Raw genomic sequence first — 24,649 nt, 5'->3', positions numbered from 1 at the left:
CATAAATGCCACCGTTGCGATGTTATACTATCTCTCCAAAATAAATTATGACCCATAATTTTCCACTTTGCTGCTTGATTAGGAGGCAAGGAATTCCTAATACACATAGCAAACATCTCGGTAAAATAGGGATCATGGTATATGTTCTCTGTTACTCTTTGTGCCATCTCGTGTAGCCTGGTGTAAGGATACTCTCCTGTCAGAAAATTAACTGCAAAGTTATGCCAGGTCCTTCCGTCCATTTGAACTCCTCCATACCTATAGGTAACCTAGACAAAGCATCTGGTTCAATTTTCTCAGAATCTTTTACGTACTGTATTCTAATGTCATATTCTTGTAGGAACAACATCCATCGCATTAATCTACTATGTAACAAACGACTATTCATCAAAAAAGATAGAGCTTGATGATCTGTGTAGATATGGAATTCTGACCCCTCATACAAATGTTTGGAATTTTTAGATGTACTCCATGCTATTGCTAACAGTTCTTTGTCAGTAGCTGTGTAGTTTAATCCATGTTTATTAAGACAACGGCTATCAAAAGCTATAGATCTGTGATTTACATTATCTATACCCCACTCTCCTTGGAATAGTTTTGCCGGAATCCCATAATCAGATGCGTCGCTTGTAATTTAAAATAGTTCGACCATACTCGGATGATGCAATATGGGTGCTTCTACTAGTGCTCTTTCTGCATTTTCAAACGTATTATTTGCCTCTTCATCCCAAACTCACAGTATTTCTTAACAAATGTAAAATTCTTGTGTCATTTAGTTCTTGTCCCCTAATATACCGTCTATAGTACCCGGCCATTCTGATAAATCCCTTAAATTGTCTCAGGTTTTTAGGGGGTGGACATTCTTTAATCGCTTTTATGCACTCAGGACCCGGTCTAATCCCCTGTACCCCTACAAGATGCCCTAAAAACTTAAGCTCTTGCCTTGCAAAGTACGATTTAGACAATTTCACAGTAATACCTTTTTCTTTAAGTTTTTCAGGGTCTTACTCAATGTTAGGCAATGTTCTTCCCAGGTAGATGAGATTATGAGAATATCATCTACATATATTACTAAATCCTTCAGTAAATCTCTTCCTAATGCTTCATCCAGAGCATGTATAAATACTGATATGGATATATTAAGTCCGAAAGGTAACACATTGAAGTGATAAGATTTACCATCAGACAGGAATGCTGTATACTTTTTTGACTCTGGGTGTAACCTAATTTGCCAATAACCAGTAGTCAGGTCCATTGTGCTAAAAAATTTTGCTTTCTCAAATGTGGATAACAGTTCATCGATGTTAATTGGTCTATCTCGTTCTGTTTCTGTACGCTTATTCAATGTTTGCCCGTCTAGCACTAATTGCACATCTCCTGTAATCTTTTTTACCACTACTGAAGGGTTATTCATGACACTAGAACTATGTTCTATTATATTGTTGTCAATCATTTTGTCAATTTCCTTCTTAACTGCTGCTTTCAAACTTACCGGTATTGGATATGGCTTACAGAAAAATGGAGTGTCATCTTTGATTTTAAACTTGCGAATGTAATCGCTGATATTATTGGGACGATTGGAAAATACTTTTTCATATTCCATTAGAATTCCATATATAACTACTTTTTGTGCATTGGTTAATATTGGGGATTCTTTTACTTTGTTTTGCAAGTCAATCCTAGATGCTAATTGGTCTACATTATAGATCTCTGGTGACAGTTGTGCTGTAGCTGCTAATCGGAGACATTGACTCTCAGTTGTTTGTTTACCAATGTAGCTGTCTGCCAAAAACGGTACCCAATGTCTACTGTCCCCTTTCCCAAAACAAAGAAGATTTTCTTCAAAATTTAAAATGACTTTAAAGTCTAATAACCAATCTAATGCAAATAATACCTCTCTATTGATATTTTCTACTGTTAACAATGTCTGATGAAACAAATTACTTCCAATGTTGCAATTCACCTGGGTTTCGTGTTTCACAACTTTGCTCTTCATTCCTGTTGTACCAACTATTTAAACTCCAGTTACTGGTAACAGAGGTAGGTGATGTTGAGTTTGTAATAAATTAAAGAACATGCTATAAATGACCGCACCTCACTCCCTGAACCTATAAATATGTTAACTTCAAAAGTCTCCATGTTTCCTACTATTATTGGTTGTGGATTATTGGTAGTGAAGTTTGGTTCTTCCAGTAACAACCATTCTTTTGTCAGTATTTTGTGCATGAAATTAGCATACTTATAATAAACCAGGCCTCCTAGTGTATCTCTACAACCTGGGCGCTGGTCCTGAATCCAGATCGCACTACGTTTTCCTCATTACTAATAATTATTGGTTGGTTACCAAAGTGGGGTACTACGTTACCACTTTGTGGCACAAATTCATGCGAAGTTACTGGACCTAAATTCGAAAGTGGATGCTTCTTCTGATAATTATCATTAACATTATTCTGGTTACACTGGTGTACTCTAGCTAAGTTAGCCTCATATCTTTTAAAGTTATTATTACTATTCGTTTTGTAACTCTGATTTTCACTTTGGTGTACACTGTCGTTGCACTTCTTATTTAAGGCATCAAGTACGTCCACAAAAGATAATAATTCTTCAACCGTTCTCCACCCACTACATAGTATATCCTTCCTCATGTAAATGAGCAATCATCTTATTAAAATTCAAACTAACCCCTCTTCCTCCATTGGCTTATCCAAGTACTTCGCTCGTGTTAAATGCCAGTTGAAATACTTTCTCATTGTTCCCCACATATTACTGTAATACTTTGGGTCCCACAAATCCAATAAGTTTTTCTTGGGCACTAGCTGATCAATACTTTTGTTTAAACTTCTTTTGAAAATCTTCCCAAGAGGAGAAGTTTTCAATGTTTACCCTACCCCACTCTGAGGCTTCCCCTAATAGATGCCCCACAGCAAAGTCAAACTTTTTCGAATCCTCCCAGTTGTTGGGCAAGGCTTGGTTGAACCTTTTCAAAAAATGGGTAGGATGTACTTCCCCATCTGGCTTAAACTTAGGGAATTGCCTGGATAATCCAGAATTGGCTCCTGATTGTAAATCCGTCATTACCTTACTAGTCAATACCACATTAGGAGAAGTCACCCTATTATCTACTTTGTCCTGAATAAGTTTGAATTCCTCCCATAAATTATCTATACCTCTCTTGGTATTCAGAAGACAAATTTGGAGGCACTTTGTCGGGGGTTACTGTCGTGGCCATTTTTCGGTCTATCATTTCCTCTACCTGTTCCTCCGGGCTACTTATATTTGTCATACCTGAAGTTGCTAGTTTCTCTTTAAAGTTTTGTTCCACGTTATCTACTCGAGTATTGATGCCTGCAATTTGCGATTGGACTATAGGAATTAGCTTGTCCTGTTTCTTGACACTCGACACTTACCTTTAAAGTGTGTAGTCTCTGCTTTACTTCATCAAATATAACATTACATATACTTTCAAATGATCCTAATCTTTCACCAATTTCAGCTTCTTCATTATTACATTTATCTTCAATATCCAATTCTAACTTTTTAGCTAAGTCCTGAAGTTGGTGACTCTGTGTCTGACTAAAGTTACTGAACAGATGGTTTACATGACTGCTTAACGAACTAGTTAATTCCTCTTTCAAATCTATTTTAAAATTTTCTACTTTAGTAGTTAAAGCATCAAATTCAGTCTTCAAATTTCCCATACCTTCACATAAAATACTAAAGTCTTTACTTTGTGAATCTCCTTTATCACTTAACAATCCCAAAGTTTCATTCTGAACATCCAATTTATTATTTAATTCAGTATTCACTCTATCTATTTCTCTACTTAAATTAGCACTCTGTGCATAAAGTTTTTCACTTAGTTGCACTTGTCATTTCTCAAAGGAGTACTTTGAGCAGTTAGTTCCTTCCTTAAAGCTTCTGAATCTGCCCTTTGGGCTTCGATTAAATTTACTACTTCAGACCAGTGAGGCACCTCCTTACTCACTTTCATTGCCATGGCTGGTTCTGAAGTTTCAGCATTTCTATTATTCAACAGTTTCTTTTCAACTTTACTCTCAATTATTGTTTTGTGCACACCCAGTGTAGAGCTCTAGCTGTATTGGTGAGCGGATGCGTAATCAGCGCCAGTAAACAGCACTGGCGCCAGCGGCAGCGATTTTTGGTTTCAGCATCGGTGGGCGTATGGGGAATCAGCACCAGTCATCAGTGACTGGTGCTGGGGTCATCAGACTTAGGCTGGATTCCTCATCTGCATCCCCGCGATGTGTGTGTGAGAGCTGCTTACTCCTGACACCGGATCTTCTTCGATGAATTATTCTCGTCGTATTTCTTCTTAGTCTAAACTGTTGAGATTTTCCTTGTATGGTATTTATTAATCGTGGCCCATTTTAAACTCTGCAAAACAAGTGTCTTGTCTTGTTATACCAGGTTGCTACGGCAACACATCATATCTTCTGCTTCGATTTCCTCTCAAAATTCCTGTTCTTTAAAGTCCTTTCTACTGGTCGCCACACTCTAAAGATGTGCGATGATAAGAAGTGGTGTGACTTTGGATTGCAAGCAAAATCCACACCTCTCTCACATTGGTTGACTTACTTTATCTGTGCAGCTGATCTTCTTCTCTAGATTGCCGGCTCTGTCATTCTCCAAAACCTTCTTGTCCGAAGAATAATGCTGATTATGGGATTTATAAGACATTCTATTTTTGAAATAATTTAGTACTCGAAGAATACTTTTAACTCAGGCATAGTATATTTCAGCTTCCACAGAGAACAAATTCAATATTTCTCGCATCAATATTCGAATGTTTATAAGTCAACCAATTTGTCTCATGTTAAACTCGATAAAATACGTCTGCAATAGTGTAGTTTTCACAACTACATAATTTATGAACATGTTTTGCTTCTAGCAAGTCCAATACATGAATTAACAATTAAATGTCTATAGTCGGTTGTTCATTTTTCTTTAGTAATAATCACAGACACTAAAACAGCAGGGAATACTACACAGTTACTTCTTGCTCTTCCAATGTACTTCTGTGGCGCAAGCAGCAAAAACCTGTCGATGCCATTCGACCGTCACGTCTATCTTGTGCTCGTGACTCCTTTCCAGCCTGCACACACAAATGTGTCACGCAGCATGTACATTCTCTCACACTTATTTTTAAAAATCTTGTGTTTCAGACAGCAAAAGGACGAGTGGTTCTGGAATTTACGTGGAAATTCTCGAAGCACTACACATTCAAGTGCCGCTTTTGTTGATGTCCAAAAGGATTTTCTCAATCATTCTGAAATTTTATATTTCTGATTTTTTATTTAATTGTCAGCCTAACATCATTAGAATAAAATACATTATTTGTGCAAATTTTTTACCTACATTTTATAACTTATTGTTTACCCTCCATGAAATAATATGGCGGCATAGTTTGACTGTTGAGCAAAAACTGTAGCATGCATATCCTTTTTAACAACATCAAAAGGTTGCATATACTATTGAAATATGCATATTGTTAGGTATCAAAGTAATCTACCCTAAAGGTACTAAGTGGATAATTATTGTGTTAGATACAATTACTTTTGTATACTTCCTGTCAAAATTAGGGCTTGGGGCATGTTTCAGACTAACTGAATCAGTTATATCAAATATGGCAATTTTAGAATGTTTCTCTTCCCCCCCCCTTCCCCCCACCCTCCCCCTTGAAAAAAAAATTGCAGACATCTATAGACGTAAGTAATATTATAAGCCTGATTTGTTGACTGTTGTTGCAGGTGGTTCTTATAACAGGTGCTAGCTCTGGCTTAGGTGAGGCACTGGCCCATGCTTTCTATCAGGCTGGATGCAGGGTGATTCTTGCAGCAAGACGTGAAGATGAGCTCCAAAGAGTCAAGAATGCTTTGTTAACTACTCATAATGTAAGTAGAAAAAAAATTGCGTATTTCATCTATTTATGGCTCTTTTATTGTCGTGTAGCAAACTTTCATTATTATATTTCTTCTCAGACTGGAAATATGCTGACACACACACAGACAGACACACACACACACACACACACACACACACACACACACACACACACACCTCTTTTCAATTTCAGTCCCTGCTCCTGCTAATTTGTCATAATAGGCAGAACTACTGCATAGAAACTTGGATCTTAAGGTGGCTAATGAATAGCTGAAGCCCACAATGACAAGTCACTGGTGTTATCGTGGCTGTAAATAAATTTTATGCACAAAAGGAGATTTACATCTGTTAGAGATACAACAGTTAGACATATAATGGTATGTCATATTTGGGGATTAATGGTCTCACACTTACTGTCAATGATTTATTTTAAATTAAAGTATAATAATTTGCAATAAGAGAAATTTAATAAATTATAGCTGAAGCTGAACAATAAATGCAAAGACTGCCATGTCTGGTGTCTGCGCATTCGGGTTTAAAAGGAGCACAGTGTAAGTAGATAGTCTTAGTGGAGATTATAAGATGTAATTTCACCAAAATTTTTCTGTATTTGGGTAGTAAAAGCATGGTCTTTGGAGGCAAAGTGGGGATACGGTAAATAGCAAGTGGTGACAGAGAGCAAGGAACAGTGTGTGAACCAGGCATTCTCTTAAAAAGGTTTGGACTGTGGGCAGCTGGAAAGCCACAGCCTTGAACTTTGCACATTTCGTTGCAGAAGCTGTAGCTCCAGACTTGAAAGGGAAATCACTCAGCAAACCGATTTTTTGTAATTTTCTATATTCGTGGTATGTGAAGTTCAGAAATTGAATATTAATCATTCGAAGTAGTTCAATGCAACTTGCAAAAAAAATATTGAGAAAACCAACTTTAAAATTTTTTTGTCTTTAATTCACTAAAGCTTAGTCAGATTTTTGCTGGGCAGCTGTGATCTGTGTTAGAATGCTTGACTGTCACACCAGCAGCCTGCGTTAGATTCCTGGCCGATGCAAATTTTTAAATGAGGGTGGACATTCCACGAGCATTTTCTTAAAGCACAAAATGAATAGAGATTTGGTGGTGGGGGAGGGGGGGGGGCTGAGACTGGTAATCAATGGTGTCTCATTCCAGTCATTACTTTTTCATTTTGTTTCCATTCTGTTAGAACACCTACATCATTTAAATATAAAATTCATCAAATGTATGCTAATTAACACATATATCTAATTGTCATTTTGATGAAAAAATTTTATGCCTCATGAAAATGCTTGTGGAATAATTGCATCCACCTGGAATCAAACCCAGGCTGCCTGCCTGGCAGTCAAGCATTCTATTACAGAGCAATTGCAAAGCTGCCCAATGAAAAATTTACCCTGGTTTAGTGAATTAAAGATGTTCGCAAAATCTTCATGCACCATAAATCTAAAAAATTACAAAATTCCATTTGCCACGTGGTCTCCTTGTTGGTAAAACTTGCCATACAGTGGAACATCACAGAGGACATATCATGTATCAGTTCAGTGAACTGTCTCTGACGATATATGGTTGCTCCCATAGACAACAGAGCCAAACAAATTACAATGAAATGAACACCCTTAGCTGCTTACAGGGCTTGACATACGTCAACGGGCACGGATGAAAATGTGTGCCCCAACCGGGACTCGAACCTGGGGTCTCCTGCTTACACGGCAGACGCTCTATCCATCTGAGCCACCGAGGACACAGAGGATAGCATGACTGCAGGGATTTATCTCTGGCATGCCTCCCGTGTCCCCGTTGACATGTGTCAACGCCTGTAAGCAGCTAAGGGTGTTCATTTCATTGTAATTTAACTCTAACGAGCTGCTTGATCACCGATGGTATCTGTCCTTCGGACATGTCCGAAAGAACAGATACCATCTTAGTAAATATAGAGCCAAACAATTTAGCAGTCACACATCATTCCTTGTTGCTGGTAAAAAATATTTTTCTTATGAGGTTCCAACAGTAACTTTTCAGTGAGTGATTTTTCACCGAAGGGTGCTTTCCAAAGTGATTGTACAATAGTTAGACACACAAATGATAGGATGATGTGGCTGTTCACTGAGGTAGTGCTTAAACATCAAAACAACAAAAAGATGGCATTTGTTCTCCTACCAGGAATTAATAATGATTGGACAATGACAAGCAAAAAGCAAATCAACAGATGTTGAAAAGAAAAGGAACACATTGAGTAATTTTACTATCCTTCCAGTAACCCCTAAAAGTGACGAACAAAAAATGTTTTAGGAAGGAAACAGGATCCTCACGCATTACCTAAACATCATTCCAGAGAGAGGCAATTAAAACATCAAACAAGAAATGGTTCACTCCCTGCGACAGATTGAAATTGTGTGGTCAGATCATGAACCAAACATAGATCATAGCAGAATTTTTTCTATGAAAAATCGAAGATCTGATTTTGGGCCATAGTCTAATACACCGGTTTAATCTGTTGGGAAGGATAATTTGTCAGTTTTCAGCTGCTCATTTAAGTCAACTTTTTGCTGCGGAGTGAAAGTTTCATCCTAAAAAATCTGTTTGTTAGATGCTGGGTTCAAAGCTCCAAATACAAAAATCAAGGTACTAATTTAAGAAACTGCCCAAGGTCATACAGAAAATCATTTCTTTGATGTATTTTTTGAGAACTTGTGCCTTAATTCACGAAGTATGGCATTTTGTAATGTTCTCAGATATTAAACTGGGTGGTGGGAAAGCCTAAAATCATGTACAAACCATGGTATCATGGTGGTGAAAATGTGCCAGCTAAATTTATTTTTTGTGTAAAGAAGTAGCTGTTACCTTATGGTATTCTGGCCTGTTATTGTGAGTTTCGTTAAAGAATTTTAGATCAATATAATCATTGTCAAACAAAATCTACTATTTTTGGGCAGCATGACAGATAGTTCAAATTCCACAGATATTAGTACTGTGAAGTGTAGATAACATTGAGATGAAGAATGACAAAATAAGTACCACAACAAACAAGTGAAACTGCTGCATAATAAGGCCACAAGTTGGCCCCAATGAGGGTTTGTCAGTGCGCAAACTAAAAAACAGTAAGGACACCTGTTACAACTTGTATCCAACTCTTAAATAAAGATTCCTACTTCTTGTATTTAAATTAATTGGAAATGCCCAAAATATCATTTACATGGATTGTAATAGACCTCAGTGGATTTGATATTTGCAAAAGTTCTTTCACAGGACACCGGAGGCACATGGTCAAATAATTTAACATAGAAAATATTAAATAAGAAATAAAAAAATTTGGAGAACAGTTACCAATTCCATTAACCACCTACATCTATAATCTGCAAATCACTGAGAGTTGCATGACACAGGTTTCTTTCCATTGTACCAGTTATTAAGGCTTTTTCCCCTTCCCTTCACATATGGAGCACAGCAAAAATTATGCTTAAAGTCTGTCTTCATGTTGTAACTTACCTTTATGATCCCTATGGGAGTAGTAATATAGAGGGTTCTAGCATATTCCAAGAGACATCACTAAAGTTGGTTTTAGAAAATTTCTAAGTAGGCTTTCACAGTACAGTTTGTGTCTATCTTCAGTAGTCTGCCTGTTAACTTATTTCAACATCTCCATGACACACTTTCGTGGGTCAAATAAATCTGTGACCATTTGTGTTGCCCTTCTCTGCATCTATTCAGTATCCCCGGTTAGCCCTATTTGGTACAGTTCCACACACTTGAACAATACACTAGGTTGGGTCATGGTCATGGTCACACTAGTTCAGTTATGTCATGTTCCATAGATCATTTTCACAATTATTTTATCGATATCTACCATTTCTGAAACAGAAACTCGTCCATGGAATAGGAGTTGTCCAAAAGAAATGATTTTAAGCTACATTTAAAACTTGAGCTGCTGCCTGCCAGACACTTTGTTGTTGGGCAAGTGATCAGAGATTTTTGTTCCTGAATAATGTACTCCTTTCTGAGCAACTGACAGCTTCAATAACGGATAGGAAAGGTCATTTTTTCCTCTAGTGTTGTACGTATGAAGATCACTGTTCTTTGTGAATTGAAATGGATTATTTATAACGAATTTCATTAGCGAGTATATGTACTCTGATTGTGCAGTTAAAATACCTATCTCCTTGAATAGGTGCCCACATGACATCCTTGGGTGAACACCACTAATTATTCTCACTGCTCTCTTTTGTGCATTCAGTACTTTTTGTCTAAGTGGTGAGTTACCCCAGAAAACTATTTCCTAAGACATTACTGAGTGGAAATAGGCAGAGTACATTAGGAGGCTGATCTGTGTATTACCAAGACTAGCGATTGTACGAAGAGCTAAAGAAGCTGAACTTAATTGTTTGAGAAGCTCAGTAATATGCTTCTTCCAGTTCAAGTTGTCATCAATGTAAAGACCCAAAATTTTGGAGAAATCTACCCTGTTAACTGAGCCCTATTCATTTGCTACATCAATTGTCGGTATGACTATTCGGTGTACAGAACTGGATATAGTGAGTTTTTTTTCCAAAATTAAGGGAGAGTCCATTTTCTGAGAACCACTTAATAATTCTTTGAAAGACATCCTTAACAATATCTTGAGCTGCTTTTTCTGGAATGGGATTTATTATAACACTCGTGTCATGTGCAAAAAGTATTAGGTATGCTTGCTGAACGTTAAGTGAGAGGTCATTCACATGAATAAAGAACATCAGATGACCCAAAATTGAACCCTGTGGGACTCCCTTTGTGATAATTCCCCATTCACTAGAATTTACCACAGTCCCAACATTATTTGTGTTATTCAGCGCAACTTTTTTGCTTTTTGTTTGTTAAGTATGATTCAAAGCAGCTGTCTGTATAGCCTTCAATTCCATAAAACCTGAGTTTTTCTAGGAGTGTGACATGATCCACACAGTCAAATGCCTTGGAAAGCTAAAAAAATACCAACTGGCAATAATTTGTTATTTAGGGCTTGTACTATTTGATGGTTAAATGTGAGATTGGTCTATAATTTAAGTCACTCTTGTCCCCTTTCTTATGAAAATGTTTGACAATTGCGTATTTCAATCTGCCTGCAAAAATTCCATGTGCCAACGAAGCATTACATACATCACTAAGCACTCCACTTATTAGATTAGAAAAACACTTCAAAATTCTGTTAGAGACTCCAGCACCACCACATGAGATCTTGTTTTTCAGTATATTTATAAGTCCCTTAATTTCAGTGGGGGATGTTGGTGCTATTTCCAAAGGCCTAAAGTCCTGGGGAATGACATTTTTAATATACTTTTTTGCTTCTTCAACTGAACCCTTTAACCCGATTTTTGCTGCTACATTCAGAAAGTGATTGTTAAAAATACTTGCAACTTGTGAATTATCACTCACATCATCATCATTCAGCTTTATTGCTATGGTATGCTGTGCACTGCCAGGCTGCCCTGTCTCCCATTTGACAATATTCCATATAGTTTTAATCTTATTATCCACATTATTTATTTCTGTCAGAACACATAAGCTTCTAGACTTCTTAATGACTTTCCTTAAAATATTACAGTATCTTTTGTAGTAAGCAAGTAATGTCAGATCATGACTTACTCTGGCCTGTCCATATATTTCCCTCTTCCTCTTACATGATATCTTAATTCCTTTAGAAATCCATGGCTTACTTGACTTTGTAATGGCTTTTTTGGATAACATTTCAGGAAAGCAACTCTCAAATATTTAGACAAATTTGCAGGGGAATAAATTGGCATCAGTATCATTTTCTGGGTATATTTCATCCCATTCTACCTCTTCTAGGCTGATCTTAAAACTGTGCCCAGTTCGCATCAATAAGTCTCCCTACATTGTATGAACCTGCCTGAAGCCTGTAAGGTGCTATATATGTTATTTCCATTAACTGTGCATCATGATCAGATAGCCCATTAACAACTAGGTACACCTTAATTGTTTGTGCCTGAGCACTGTCTATGAAAATGTTATCGATAAGTGACCTACTATCCCACTGCACACGAGTCGGAAAATTTACAACAAATACTAGATTGAAACAACCAAACAAAGATTCTAGCTCATTTTTCCTATCCAAATCTTTTAAGAAATCAACATTAAAATCACCACAAAGCACTCACTAACTGCTTCTTTTTGTCTGACAGGTAGCTCAATAGTGCCTCTAGATTTTTCATGAATAGCTGAAAGTTACCTTGGGGGATCTGTAGATTGTTACAATTACTACAGAAGTATATTGCAGTAGCAACTCACAAGCACATGCTTAAAGGATCTGATCTACATAAAAACTATTTCTTTCAATATTTTTGACTTTGTGTCCAGTTTTTATATAAGTAGTAACTCCTTTTTCCATGTTGACTCTACATAAGATGCTATTCTGTAATCCCTTAAATTTAACTTCTCCATCCCTGTGGTTACATGGTGTACAGAGACACACAAAACGTCTATACCTTCAGAATTTACCCCATTTTCTAAGCATACAAGAAGCTCATCTATCTTATTTTTCAATCCTCTAATGTTCTGATGAAACACACTAATTTTATTTCTTTGGATACTGCTACAGACATTATGGCACTGTTCTGTTTTAATCTCTTTAAATACTCTGTCTGTAACATGACTCTAGCCTAAAAAATGTGTCCCTCAGGCTCCAGTAATGACAGGTATTTCGTCTTGTGTGCATGTGCACCCCCCCCCCCCCCCCCCACATACATTCTCTGCAAGAAGATAAACTAATAGATTCTTCCCCCTCCTATTCAGGTGCAGGCCATGACTAGTGTAACCCCACCTCCCAATTACATCAACAGGCACAGTGCAGATATGAGACTTACTTTCTGCCAACAACCTGAAGATGGAGCCACTGGCTCCAAAAGCTTGCCAGTCACAACCACCTTTTATATGTGTGTTCTGGCGCTGCTTGTTGAGTAGATTTTTCATCTGTTCAATTAAATAATAATATCCAGCCATTTGTATGAGTTGACCAATTCCAGCTGTGACTCACTGATGTTATAGTCATAGGATAATACTTTTCTTGTGATGTGTACAATTTTACACTTCTGAATATTTAAAGCAAGTTGCCAGTCTCTGCACAGCTTGGGAAATCTTACCAAGATCTGACTGAATACTTGTGCAGCTTTTTTCAGAATGTACTTAGTTACAGATAACTGCATCATCTGCAAAAAGTATAAGATTGCTATTGATATTGTCTGGAAGCTCATTAATATACAACATGAACAGCAGGTGCTTTACTCCTACATCTGTCAATGATTCCCTTTCCTCCAAGATAATGATGTTGTGTCTTCTCCACCAATAAATCCTCAATCCAGTCACAAATCTCACTTGATACCTTGTGATTTTACTTTTGATAGTAAATGTTTGTTTTGATAATAATTATATGTATGGTACTGAGCCAAATGTCTTTCAGAATTCATGAAACAATGCGTCTACCTGCCTGCCTTGATCTGCGGCTTTCAGGAAGTTGTAAAAAAAAAAAAAAAAAAAAAAATGCAAGTTGGTTTTCATGTGATTGATGTTTTTGGACAGCTTGGTGGCTGCGTGCGGGAGGTCCTTCTGTTGGAGATATCTCATTACAATTGAACTTGGAATATTTTCTGAGAGTGTACAACAAAAGGATGTCAATGATATTAGATGATAGTGTTGTGGATCACTTCTGCTGCCCTTCTTGTGGTGTGTATGACGTGCTTTCTTCATATTACCACTGGACACAGTTTTTTGTTTAAGTGTTCTTCTGTACATTATAGCTAAAAGAGGGGCTAACTCAGCCGCAAAGTCAGTATAGAATGAGCGTTGTTCAGTTTTAATTATTTTTGTCTATTTCTAAATGCACTGACATTAATATCTTTGCAGTGGTACATGAATTAAATTGGGGCAGTACTCGTGGGGTTTCCTATGTAAAGCAATATTTTAACACAGAGTTAAGCGATTCTGCTTTTACCCTACTACCCTACATTTCAGTTCCTGTCATATCCATGATTGTCGGACACTAACTGTGGTGCAACTAACAGCTTTTACAAAGGAACAGAATTTCTTTAGGTTTTGTGAGAGATTTTTCAATAATATTCTGCCAGGGTAATTGCTGAAAGTGTCTTGCATTGCTTTACATGCAGCCAAACTCGTTTCACTTTCTCTACCTTTAGCATTATTTTTTTCATATTATGCAGCAATCTCGATTTCTTTAAATGAATCTTTACAGTGGTGGGAGGTCCCTCCCATCTTGAAGTGATCTACTATGTATTTATCTATACAATGCATGGTTACCAGTTCTTTTAAACTTCAGCTTTAGTTCCTCTACATGCTCTTGTCCTGGGCTAAAAGTTTAAAGTTCCTCACTGGGATATGGCAGTTCTGCCCCTTTACCTAATTTACTGAACATGTCTGTTTGCTTACCGTATTTACTCGAATCTAATCCGCACCTGAAATTTGAGACTCGAAATTCAAGGGGAGAGAAAAGTTTTAGGCCGCACCTCCAAATCAAAACAAAGTTGGTCCATTGTAATATTAGACACAATTTAGGTCGAATGAATGACGATACAGCTACAGTAGTTTGGTTCGAGTCGTAAGCTTAGCAGTTAAGCTTTACCAGGTAGCCATTGCTATGCGTCAGGTGCTCGACGCACTCCGCTGCTCGACTCGCTGCCGCTCGCACCGTTTACACGGTCGCTCGCTCGCCACTAGCCCATCGCCATGTCTGGACGCGGAAAGGGAGGCAAACTTGCTGCTGTGGCAAAGCTTCTACTCACGCTGGCAGGAGACGGCCACGGCAGCAACAAGAAGAAGAAGCGCAGCCGACTGCAGCACAAGAGGCAGTGCTACCGCTGCCAGAAGATAGGACACGTCGCCAGGACATGCAGGGACGCAGTCACGTGTCTGAAATGTGCAAAGGCACACGATACACGCGACTGTGACAAGCCACCACATGCCGCGCCAAAGTGCGTCAACTGTGGCGGCGCGCACGCCGCAAATGCACGCAGCTGCGCATACCTGAAGCAGCAGACACCAGCAACCGCCAACAAAGCGGTACATGAAGAAGAGGCAGCTGTCCCGCCTACCCCGCCCAAGGGGGAAAACGGGGCGGCCGCAATCCCGTCCAGCACCGCTACCGACGACGCTGTGGCCGCCCTCAAAGCCGCGATGGCGGCAGAGAGAGCGACCATGCAGAAGGAGATAGTCGGTCTCCACCGGCAGCTGCAAGAGTTGCGGGAAGAAATCCGGATGATGCAGAAGACGACACCCGCCCCCACGGTGGCACGACAAGTTGGGGTGGATGTGTCCACGCAGACGGATATGTCCGCGCAAACGAGTGTCGCCCCGGAACCTGTAGCAATACAGGAGACCGGGGAGACGCCCATGGACGTGGTACAGTTCGTCTCGCCGCCGCTACCGGAAGTGGTGAAGCAGCACCTGCAGGACACACAAGCAGTCGTCACTCCTGTCTCTGCGGAAATGCAGACGACACAGGAAGTGCCGATGGAGACCGAGGGAGAAGAAGAAGACGGGCCGTTCGAGTGCCTCCCCCTCACTAACAAGAACTGTGTGAGGGAGGTGCTCACCAAGATCGCCGATTCCCAGCAAGACTGTAGCTACCCCCATCATGATCGTCCTTACCCTTTCACGGTAGATAACATCCCTCCCCTTCCTCACAAACCTTATGATTTCCAATGGGGGTCCGAACCCTTAAACGGGAAGCTGCACGGGAGGGAAATCGTCAGGCGTGGAGATCTGGAGCTCATAAGCAAGCACCCGATCTTCACGGACGAGGACTGGAAATACATGACTGAGGAAGCAGTCAAGTATATCCGGACACAACCGCCGCCAGTGGACCACTCCCGCCCAAAGAAAATAGAATTCGGGCAGCCAGGAAGCAGTAAGAAGAAGAAGAACAAGAAGCCGCCGGAATCAGCCGGCAGATAAGCTGCTGCATCACAGAAACCAGAGGACAGACCAACACGCGAAGAAAAACCATTCCAAACAGAGAGGACTTCAGGAGGAACAGCTCACAACAGCTTAAACTCCGCTACCTCGGGCCAAGGCAGGCCCGTCATTATAGTGAGTGAGTGAGTGAGTGAGTGTGAGCGTCAGGCGCTCCGTCCGTATTTATACGGGTACCCTTCCTTTTTCACGTGCTTCGTCTGGTTTGAATTGATTGCTTATTTTTACTTTGATCTGATAAGTGCCATTCTCTGTGTTATAGGTGTTTACGTTTTTCTAAGCTGAAAATGCATTACTGTACTGTGTCTTGCATTGTTTGTTGCATTCTGATAATGTGTGTTTACGACCTGTCGCTGCTTGCGGCATGGCTTGCTTTTGTGCACGCTACCGCCGCTTACAATTAAAAAAACAAAAGAGAGGAATCGTCTCATTAGCGAAACAATAGCAAGAGACTGCTATTTGTTGTTAATTACACTGCTGCTTTCTTCGATAATCATCAAGAACCAAATAATAGACTGCGTATGATATATAAGATGTTCTGAACGAGAGTTTAGCGAAAATTTTCTCCGTTTGAAAATCTTTGCAGACACCTCTTTAGTACATTACATTCTGCACAGAAATTAGTCATCTTAGATTTAAAAATGTAGTCAATTGCCGTGCTTCATTTCTGATTGTACCACTATTAGGCATAAGAATAATATGAATATAAACATGACATGATATGTATATTCTTCCGCGTTTGTTGTTGTCTCACTCTATTTTCATAGTTTATTAGGCAGACAGGATTTAAATGAGACAGCAGCAAACACGAAACAATACATGGCAAAATGTTTATATTCGTATTATTCTTATGGTGAAGAGAATACTGCATACATAAAAGTTCCTATTAGTAATCATCTCTTCTCATAGGTAGAAAAAAATTCAGAACGTTGAGTTGGCCATATTGGCCAACATCCCAAACAGTCTTGCCTGTCGGATTTTCGTAGTACATTGAAATGCTGCTACATTCGAAGATGAACAATACGGAATTTGTAATTACTTCGTTGGATAATGTATGAAAATGTAGTGGTCGAAACTCAGGGTGGAGAAAAAAAGCTCATCTTACACCTTTTTTTTTTTTTTAATTTATTTACTGACGCAGAGGTTTTGGCGCCAGTATTTATAATTGTGCCTGCAAAGCATGCCTGTGTAGCGCTACATATATTCGACGGCAGAACTTAGTTGTGGCAGCACCTACCAACATTTTTCAGAACTTCTGCTTATTTTGCACTCGATTCTAAGCCGCACGTGGTTTTTTGGATTACAAAAACCGGAAAAAAAGTGCGGCTTAGGTTAGAGTAAATACGGTATTTTATTTGCCCCTTTGTACTTTAGTAATAATTGTTGCCACAACTACTGCACGGTCACTGATGCCACTTTCGATGTGAACGTCCTCAGAGGAGTCAGGTCTGTTTGTTGCCATTACATCAAATATACAGGGTTATTACAAATGATTAAGTGATTTCACAGCCCTACAATAACTTTATCATTTGAGATATTTTCACAATGCCTTGCACACACATACAAAAACTCAAAAAGTTTTTTTAGGCATTCACAAATGTTTGATATGTGCCCCTTTAGTGATTCGGCAGACATCAAGCCGATAATCAAGTTCCTCCCACACTCGGCACTGCATGTCCCCATCAATGAGTTCGAAAGCATCGTTGATGCGAGCTCGCAGTTCTGGCACGTTTCTTGGTAGAGGAGGCTTAAACACTGAATCTTTCACATAACCCCCCAGAAAGAAATCGCATGGGGTTAAGTTGGGAGAGCGTGGAGGCCGTGACATGAATTGTTGATCATGATCTCCACCATGACCGATCCATCGGTTTTCCAATCTCCTGTTTAAGAAATGCTTCTGCTTTAGCCTTTTCCGTAAGATTTTCCAAACCGTCGGCTGTGGTACATTTAGCTCCCTGCTTGCTTTATTCCTCGACTCCCGCGGGCTACGCGTGAAACTTGCCCGCACGCGTTCAACCGTTTCTTTGCTCACTTCAGGCCAACCCATTGATTTCCACTTACAGAGGCATCCAGAAGCTTTAAACTGCGCATACCATCACCGAATGGAGTTAGCAGTCGGTGGATCTTTGTTGAACTTCGTCCTGAAGTGTCGCTGCACTGTTATGACTGACTGATGTGAGTGCATTTCAAGCACGACATATGCTTTCTCGGCTCCTGTCGCCATTTTGTCTCACTGCGCTCTCGAGCGCTCTGGCGGCAGAAACGTGAAGTGCAGCTTCAGCCGAACAAAAATTTATGAGTTTTTCTGCGTATCTGCAGTGTGTCGTGACCATATGTCAATGAATAGAGCTGCAGTGAATTTATGAAATCGCTTCAATCATTTGTAATAGCCCTGTATTTGCATCATTAGTGGGATTCTGAACTACCTGTTCTAGGTAGTTTTCAGAAAAGGTATTTGGCAATGTTTCACAGGGTTTCTTATTATGCCTACTCCTAATGAAACTGTTATTATCCCAGCTGACTGTTGGATGATTACGGTCTCCTCTGATGATTTTCTATATGATTTGGAAACTTAAGTGACCTGAGGTTTTGTCTAAAGTTTGTTGGTTACATCTGGAGGTGAGTGTGGTGGTTGACAGAAGTATCCAATTGTAAGCTTCCACCAACATCTGTGTCTTCCCCAGACAGTCTCACAAGCAGCTTCAGTTTCTGTCTGAATGGATTGGAGTTTCATGTCTAATGAGACATTACTTATTCTTTTGATATACTCTCAAATTTTCCCCAAAACTTTCACTGCTCGTAATTTGGGTTTTAACCACCTTTCTGTTCCTAGTATTGTCTGAACTTCGATGTTTTCTTTGAGCATTTTAAGCTGTGCCACTCTGTTCTAAATGTTTCAGCATTTAACCACTAAGAATTTAATACTCTCACCTGAGTTGTTGATCAATAAGAATTCTTGAGGATTCATACCCTTGCCCTGAAATGTGTTGCTATGTTCGGGACAATGTTCGTTTGTGAACAAATGTTTTCAGTTATGAGTATTAACAAAACAAAAACAAGGTCAAGTTTGTCTGATGCTTCATTGGAAGTTATACTTTGAATTGCAACTGCAAAAACAACAGTTCCAAATATTGGAAAATTACTGGCTTCGAAGTGATACCAAAGATAAACAAGGAATGTTGTAAATTATTGCAATATAAGGAGCATAAGAAACCTATTCTTTCTGTCTGTACACAAAATTGGCAGTATTATCATCATCATAATCATCATCCGTTTAAATACTGGTGCATCACCTGCCATGCTCTGATTTGCCCATCCCCATTCACCAAACAACATGACTCTCCCCTCACCTCGCTAAGCACTGCCACAACATGTTCCTCTCCTAAAACAGCCACAACAGTGGTGTGATTCCCTCTGTCAGCTTCCTCCACCCCACTGGTGCTGCAGCAGAGCACCTTTGCTTTTGCTGCTGCCAGCTGGTGTTTGCGAAACAGCAGAGTTGGCATGGCCTGATATCACAACACAGAAACTGCAGTACAGATTAGGATAAATCCTTTTGACACAGGACACTATGCAGCTTTGCCTCTGGTAAATTGAGACATGCTTGGGGCAATTACCAAGACAGGCATTACAGTGGTAAATTAGCAGGCAGTGATTATGCTTGTGTACCTACAGTTCATTCTCTATGATCTGTCTGGAACACTTTGTGGAACTTCTACTGGTATGAGGAATCATGGTGTTTATCATACGAACACCAGAGTATAAATGTGTGAATGAGATACCAATTTCTAAAATGAACGTTCGGAGACTTTCTCTTCTTTTATGCTGTTGATCAGTCGTGCAGTATTTCCCAGTTTGAGCTTAGGGGGAAGTTTGTGTTCATTAAGCAAACCAGGAAATCAATTTGTCTCGAAAGCACGCAATACAGAAACGAGATTGAGATTCCTCCGAGCTTTTTCATTTAGGTAGAGCCCCATGTATTGCTGTCCACCACATCCACATGAAATGTTCTGTAATGGGATGTGTGTTCAGTCACAAGCTTTTCATTCCATACAACGAGGAGGATTTATTTGTGATTGTATTTTAATTACTCTCTGTAGCTCCAGATCATGTTTTTATCCTGTTCTTTACATTTGACACACTCATTTTCGAAAAGGCCTTACTCCAAATTTCGACAAAATGAGTTAGGAACAATACCAAATTCTGTATATATAGGTACAGCTTTATGCATGGAAAGACCTTTATTCCACACATTGTAAACGTGTTTTTGCATCTTTGTTACAGATGCATCATTTTTGGAAGGGCTTTACTCCTGGAGTAATTTAGTAACAGTGGTGATCATCTTTGCATCCCATTTGTTGAAAGCTAAACACTAAGTGTTAAATTATGCTTTTCGTAATTCAGCTATTGTTATTAGTGGATTGTGTAGTGAGGTGTAAAATGGTTTAGAGTATTAAGTTGGAACATATTGAAAGTATCAAGAATATTTTATTTCCAGAAGTGTATGTTGTTTTTAATTTTGAAAATGCTTACAATGGGCCATTGCCTATTAACAGTAACAAAATGCAAGGCATACAATATTTACTTGATAATATTCCTCATGAACATAGGTATTTCAATGATGATCTGATGATCAGACAATGTGAAGGAGAAACAACTTTAAACACTACTAAAAACATCACTTGACCATGCGAGTGAATTACTTCCTCAAGAAAAGGGCCCTATTCCAAGATTTTGGACTTTTTTCCCAAAGAGATTGCAAAACTTAGCAACTGCAGTAATGTCAAAACATCCATTCTGATCTGTGAACATTGGAAAGACCATCCTGTTACATTCCACACTCACCTGCCAAATGTTTTCCTTAGTTCTTGAAAACTGGACTAAGACACTTCAAAAAATGACTATTATTTGGTAAAAGAAATCAGACATATTTGAAATTATGTAAAATGGACATGATATGTCAATACTATTGACATGAGGTCACAGTCTTGAAGTAACTAAATTTGTTTTTAGACTTTTTCCCCCCTCCTCTGTTTCCTTGGTCATATCAACCATTGCAGCAGTTACTTTGTGATGATACTTCTTCTGTAGTACCCATTCTTCTATTGTGTGCATTCTGTAAGCTGCAACTGTATTATGTTTACCAAATACTGTGATCAAGGACATACACAAAGCATAAAAATAAAGGGCTCTAATAATATAACTACAGAGAATTACAAATGAATATATTAGAAATTATGGAGAAACTCCTTATTTTCATAGGACTTTGGTGGGAAAGACAAAGGTTCAAAATACTTTCCTATGGACAAAGTATGAATGACATATTGTGCTTGAAAATACCAACATCATTATTTTCTTTATCTTGTTAAAAGTGTGATTTGGTGCTACAAGCATTGTACGTGAGAGTGAACATTGTAGACATTACAGGATAGTATCAACCAATACTATTCATGCCTCAACTTAAGGAGTATGGTATTGTGGACTTCCAGGAGACTGGATGATCCTTTCAAAGAACTGCCAACTTTGAAAAAAAGGTGACAACTGCATATCCATGTATGTTTTGGAAGGTGCAGATGTTCTTTCCTGCCTTCCCACTCCCCCTACCCCTCTATCAAGCCGCACCCCCTCTGCCCTCTGTCTCCCCTCCCCCCACCCTCTGTCTCCCCAGCCCGCCGGCTCCCCGCCCCGCTCCGCCCGCCGGCTCCCCGCCCCCCATATATCCTGGGATCATAATCAGAAACATGTATAAATTTGATATAACATGTGAATAAATTTGTTTTCGATTCATTTGGATCTATGTCAGGATATTCATTTTCTGTTAGTAACTATTATTTCTATTAAGAACACACTGCCTTGCTTTTATTGGGACTGACAGCTGTATCTCAACCTTAAAGATGGCAAACAATTTGCATTTAATGTGTGGATACATTTCATTATTCATTTGGTCACAAGCAATATTTCTTAAGCACATAAATTTGTTTCAGACAAAAGTTACACATCCTCCTGTTGTGCTGCCTCTGGATCTTTCTGATCTGAATGCTTTACCAGGGAAGATAGCAAAAGTCCTTGAGATAGTTGATCGTATTGACATTTTAATAAATAATGGAGGTATCAGTTATCGTGGCAATGTGTTGACTACATCTGTTGATGTTGATATTAAACTTATGCTGGTTAATTACTTTGGACAAGTGGCACTTACAAAAGGTAAATTAATCACACATTTAATATATACATAGAAATCTTTATTCATGGCAAATACCTGTGTCAATAAATACTAGCCTTTTAACCTTTGTGTCAATCGTAAGATAATCCCTTTTGCTTCTGTCAAACCATATCATTGTGATGCCCTGCAGCTCATCAGTTTTCATGTAATTTGTGGCCCCCAAGCACCTCTATAGTTGTAAAACATTATGCATATCCATTTAAAACAAATGAAGGGGCATGTTGTTGTCTGTTTGCTTCTTCCACACAGTGGTGCCCAACCAAATGTTGGTGCTCCAGTTCAGAAACTTCAGTTATTCACATGAGAGGTGCCCAGATCATCTGCCCAGCAGTTCAGATTTGGCACCAAGAGTCTTTCATGTTTCCCTGGAGATTAAATGACTGGACTGTGGTGGCGTTTAATCTTAAATTAGGAACTGCAGGGTACAATGGCAATATGACTTGACAGCCATCATACTTTTTTGCAGAAGGGATAGGAAAGGTGATACACAGTTACCACAAATACTCCAGTCGCAATGGAGATTATTTTGAAAAAGAGTCAGTAAGTGTACATAGTATCTGCACATAAATCCTTGCTGGTGGTTCCTTTTGCTTTTTATTTCTAACATTTCTAAAGCATTTGTCGCATTAATATAACAGTTTGTCACTTGTTGTAGTGTGCTTGTTTGTTGGTAACACTGAATGAATGATGCTCTACATTTGTAGTTTATCTTTGGAGCTACAAAGTGGATGTGCACTATGCCCGCAGACAACAATGCCACCACACCCGTCTCTTTCAGTTACTGAATAAGATGTAGGGGTGTATCAGCTTTTGCTATGTTTCAGAACAGTCTCAGGCTGTGCAAAGAGCAGTCAGTCAAAAATATTCTTTAAGTCCTACTTGGAGGTTTCGAAGAATGTCGTCTTGACTGTCATGTACTGGTTCTTTGAAAGAATACCCATATCTCTCTCTCTCTCTCTCTCTCTCTCTCTCTCTGTGTGTGTGTGTGTGTGTGTGTGTGTGTGTGTGTGTGTGTGTGTGTGTGTGTGTGTGTCCACCCCTCTTTCTCTCTCCAGTGCAGTCTCGCAGTCCCAGCCTCGTTGGTTGAGGGTTTCAGATTTCTAACTTTGTACCTCCACGAGACATTTTGTGAATCTTTCTGTTTCTAATTGATCACTCTGGGGAAACCACTAATGCACATAACATGCAAATCCTCTGAATGAGCCCATGTGTACATCATTTCGCAATGAATGGCAGGATCGAAGCTATTTCTTTATCTTCTCATTTAAGCTAACCTGGATTTCTGCACCCTTCTGCCATTCGTAACAGGCCCATCACACATCTGATCCTATAGACATAAACTGTTCCTATGACTTTGTCAGTTCTTACTATCTTATTTTTGATATGTTGGTTATACATTACGTTAACATTATATTTTAACTGAGTTTAAAATGTATTTAAATTTGCACTCTTAAGTTCTTCCAGCCATTGTTGAAGTTTATCTGTACTAATGAAAACAATACAGTATCGTCAGAATTTTTTTTTTTTTCGACATGTTGCATCTAGTTGTGGCTAACACCCTCTTCCCCAGTTACAAGAGACAATTTACTTGAAAAAGACTGGGAGACAGTCAAACATTTGTAACTCAGACACTGCATTTTTAAGCTGTAATATGTGGAGGAAGACCTGGACCACTTCCTCTGCACATGCAGTCAGGTATACATAGAAACCATCAAAAGGACCATCAGTACAAGTAGTTAGTGTCTGTGTAATATGGGCAAAGGGACAGTAAATGATTGTGCTCTGTATTCAGTGAACAACCAAATTTGTTTCTCTGACATGCAGTCATAGTATGTCTGGATGCCACCATTGTTGTGGCAGAATATGTAGTCAGGCCACTGGAATTCAAAAACATTAATTTCTTTAATAGAGGTTGTTGTTGTTGTAGTTGGATGTCGTCGTGGTCTTGAGTCCAAAGACTAGTTTGATGGTGCTCTCCATGCTACTCTACTGTGCAAGCCTCATCATCTCCAAATAACTTCTGCAACCGACATCCTTCTGAATCTGCTTAATGTATTCATCTCTTGGTCTCGCTCTGTGGTTTTTACCCCCTCACATTTCCCCCAATACTAAATTGTTGATTCCTTGATGTCCTATCAACTAGTCCCTTCTTCTAGTCAGGTTGTACCACCAATTTCTCTTCTCCCCAATTGTATTCAGTAGTTCGTCATTAGTTACTTGATATCGCATCTAATCTTCAGCATTTCTTTATAGCACCACATTTCAAAAGCTTCAGTTCTCTTCTTGTCTGACCTGTTTATTGTCCATGTTTCACTGTCATACATACCATGTCATCGACAAACCTCAAACCTCAAAACCTTTACATCTTCTCCCTGACCTTTAATTCCAAATTTTTGTTTCCTTTCCTGCTTGCTTATTATACAGATTGAATAATGTTGACAATAGGCTGGAACCCTGCCTCAGTCTGTTCTCAGGCTCTGCTTATGTTTCATGGCCATCAACTCTCATAATGGCCACCTAGTTTTTGTACAAATTGTAAAT

General features: G+C 39.1%; 1 protein-coding gene across 1 annotated transcript in view; it reads left to right on the top strand.

Moving 5' to 3' along the window:
• Positions 1 to 24,649, top strand: part of LOC124606751 (dehydrogenase/reductase SDR family protein 7-like) — a 43,320-nt gene that overhangs the window by 15,879 nt on the left and 2,792 nt on the right. Inside the window, exons 2-3 of the mRNA XM_047138797.1 lie at positions 5,769 to 5,912; positions 21,870 to 22,089. Of these exons, the coding sequence (XP_046994753.1) occupies positions 5,769 to 5,912; positions 21,870 to 22,089 (364 nt within the window). The remainder of the gene's footprint in view (positions 1 to 5,768; positions 5,913 to 21,869; positions 22,090 to 24,649) is intronic.

The sequence above is a fragment of the Schistocerca americana genome, chromosome 3 (assembly GCF_021461395.2).
Source record: "Schistocerca americana isolate TAMUIC-IGC-003095 chromosome 3, iqSchAmer2.1, whole genome shotgun sequence".
Lineage (NCBI taxonomy): Eukaryota > Metazoa > Arthropoda > Insecta > Orthoptera > Acrididae > Schistocerca > Schistocerca americana.
Note: the sequence above shows the minus strand (reverse complement) of the source record. Positions and strands in the feature narration are given on the sequence as shown.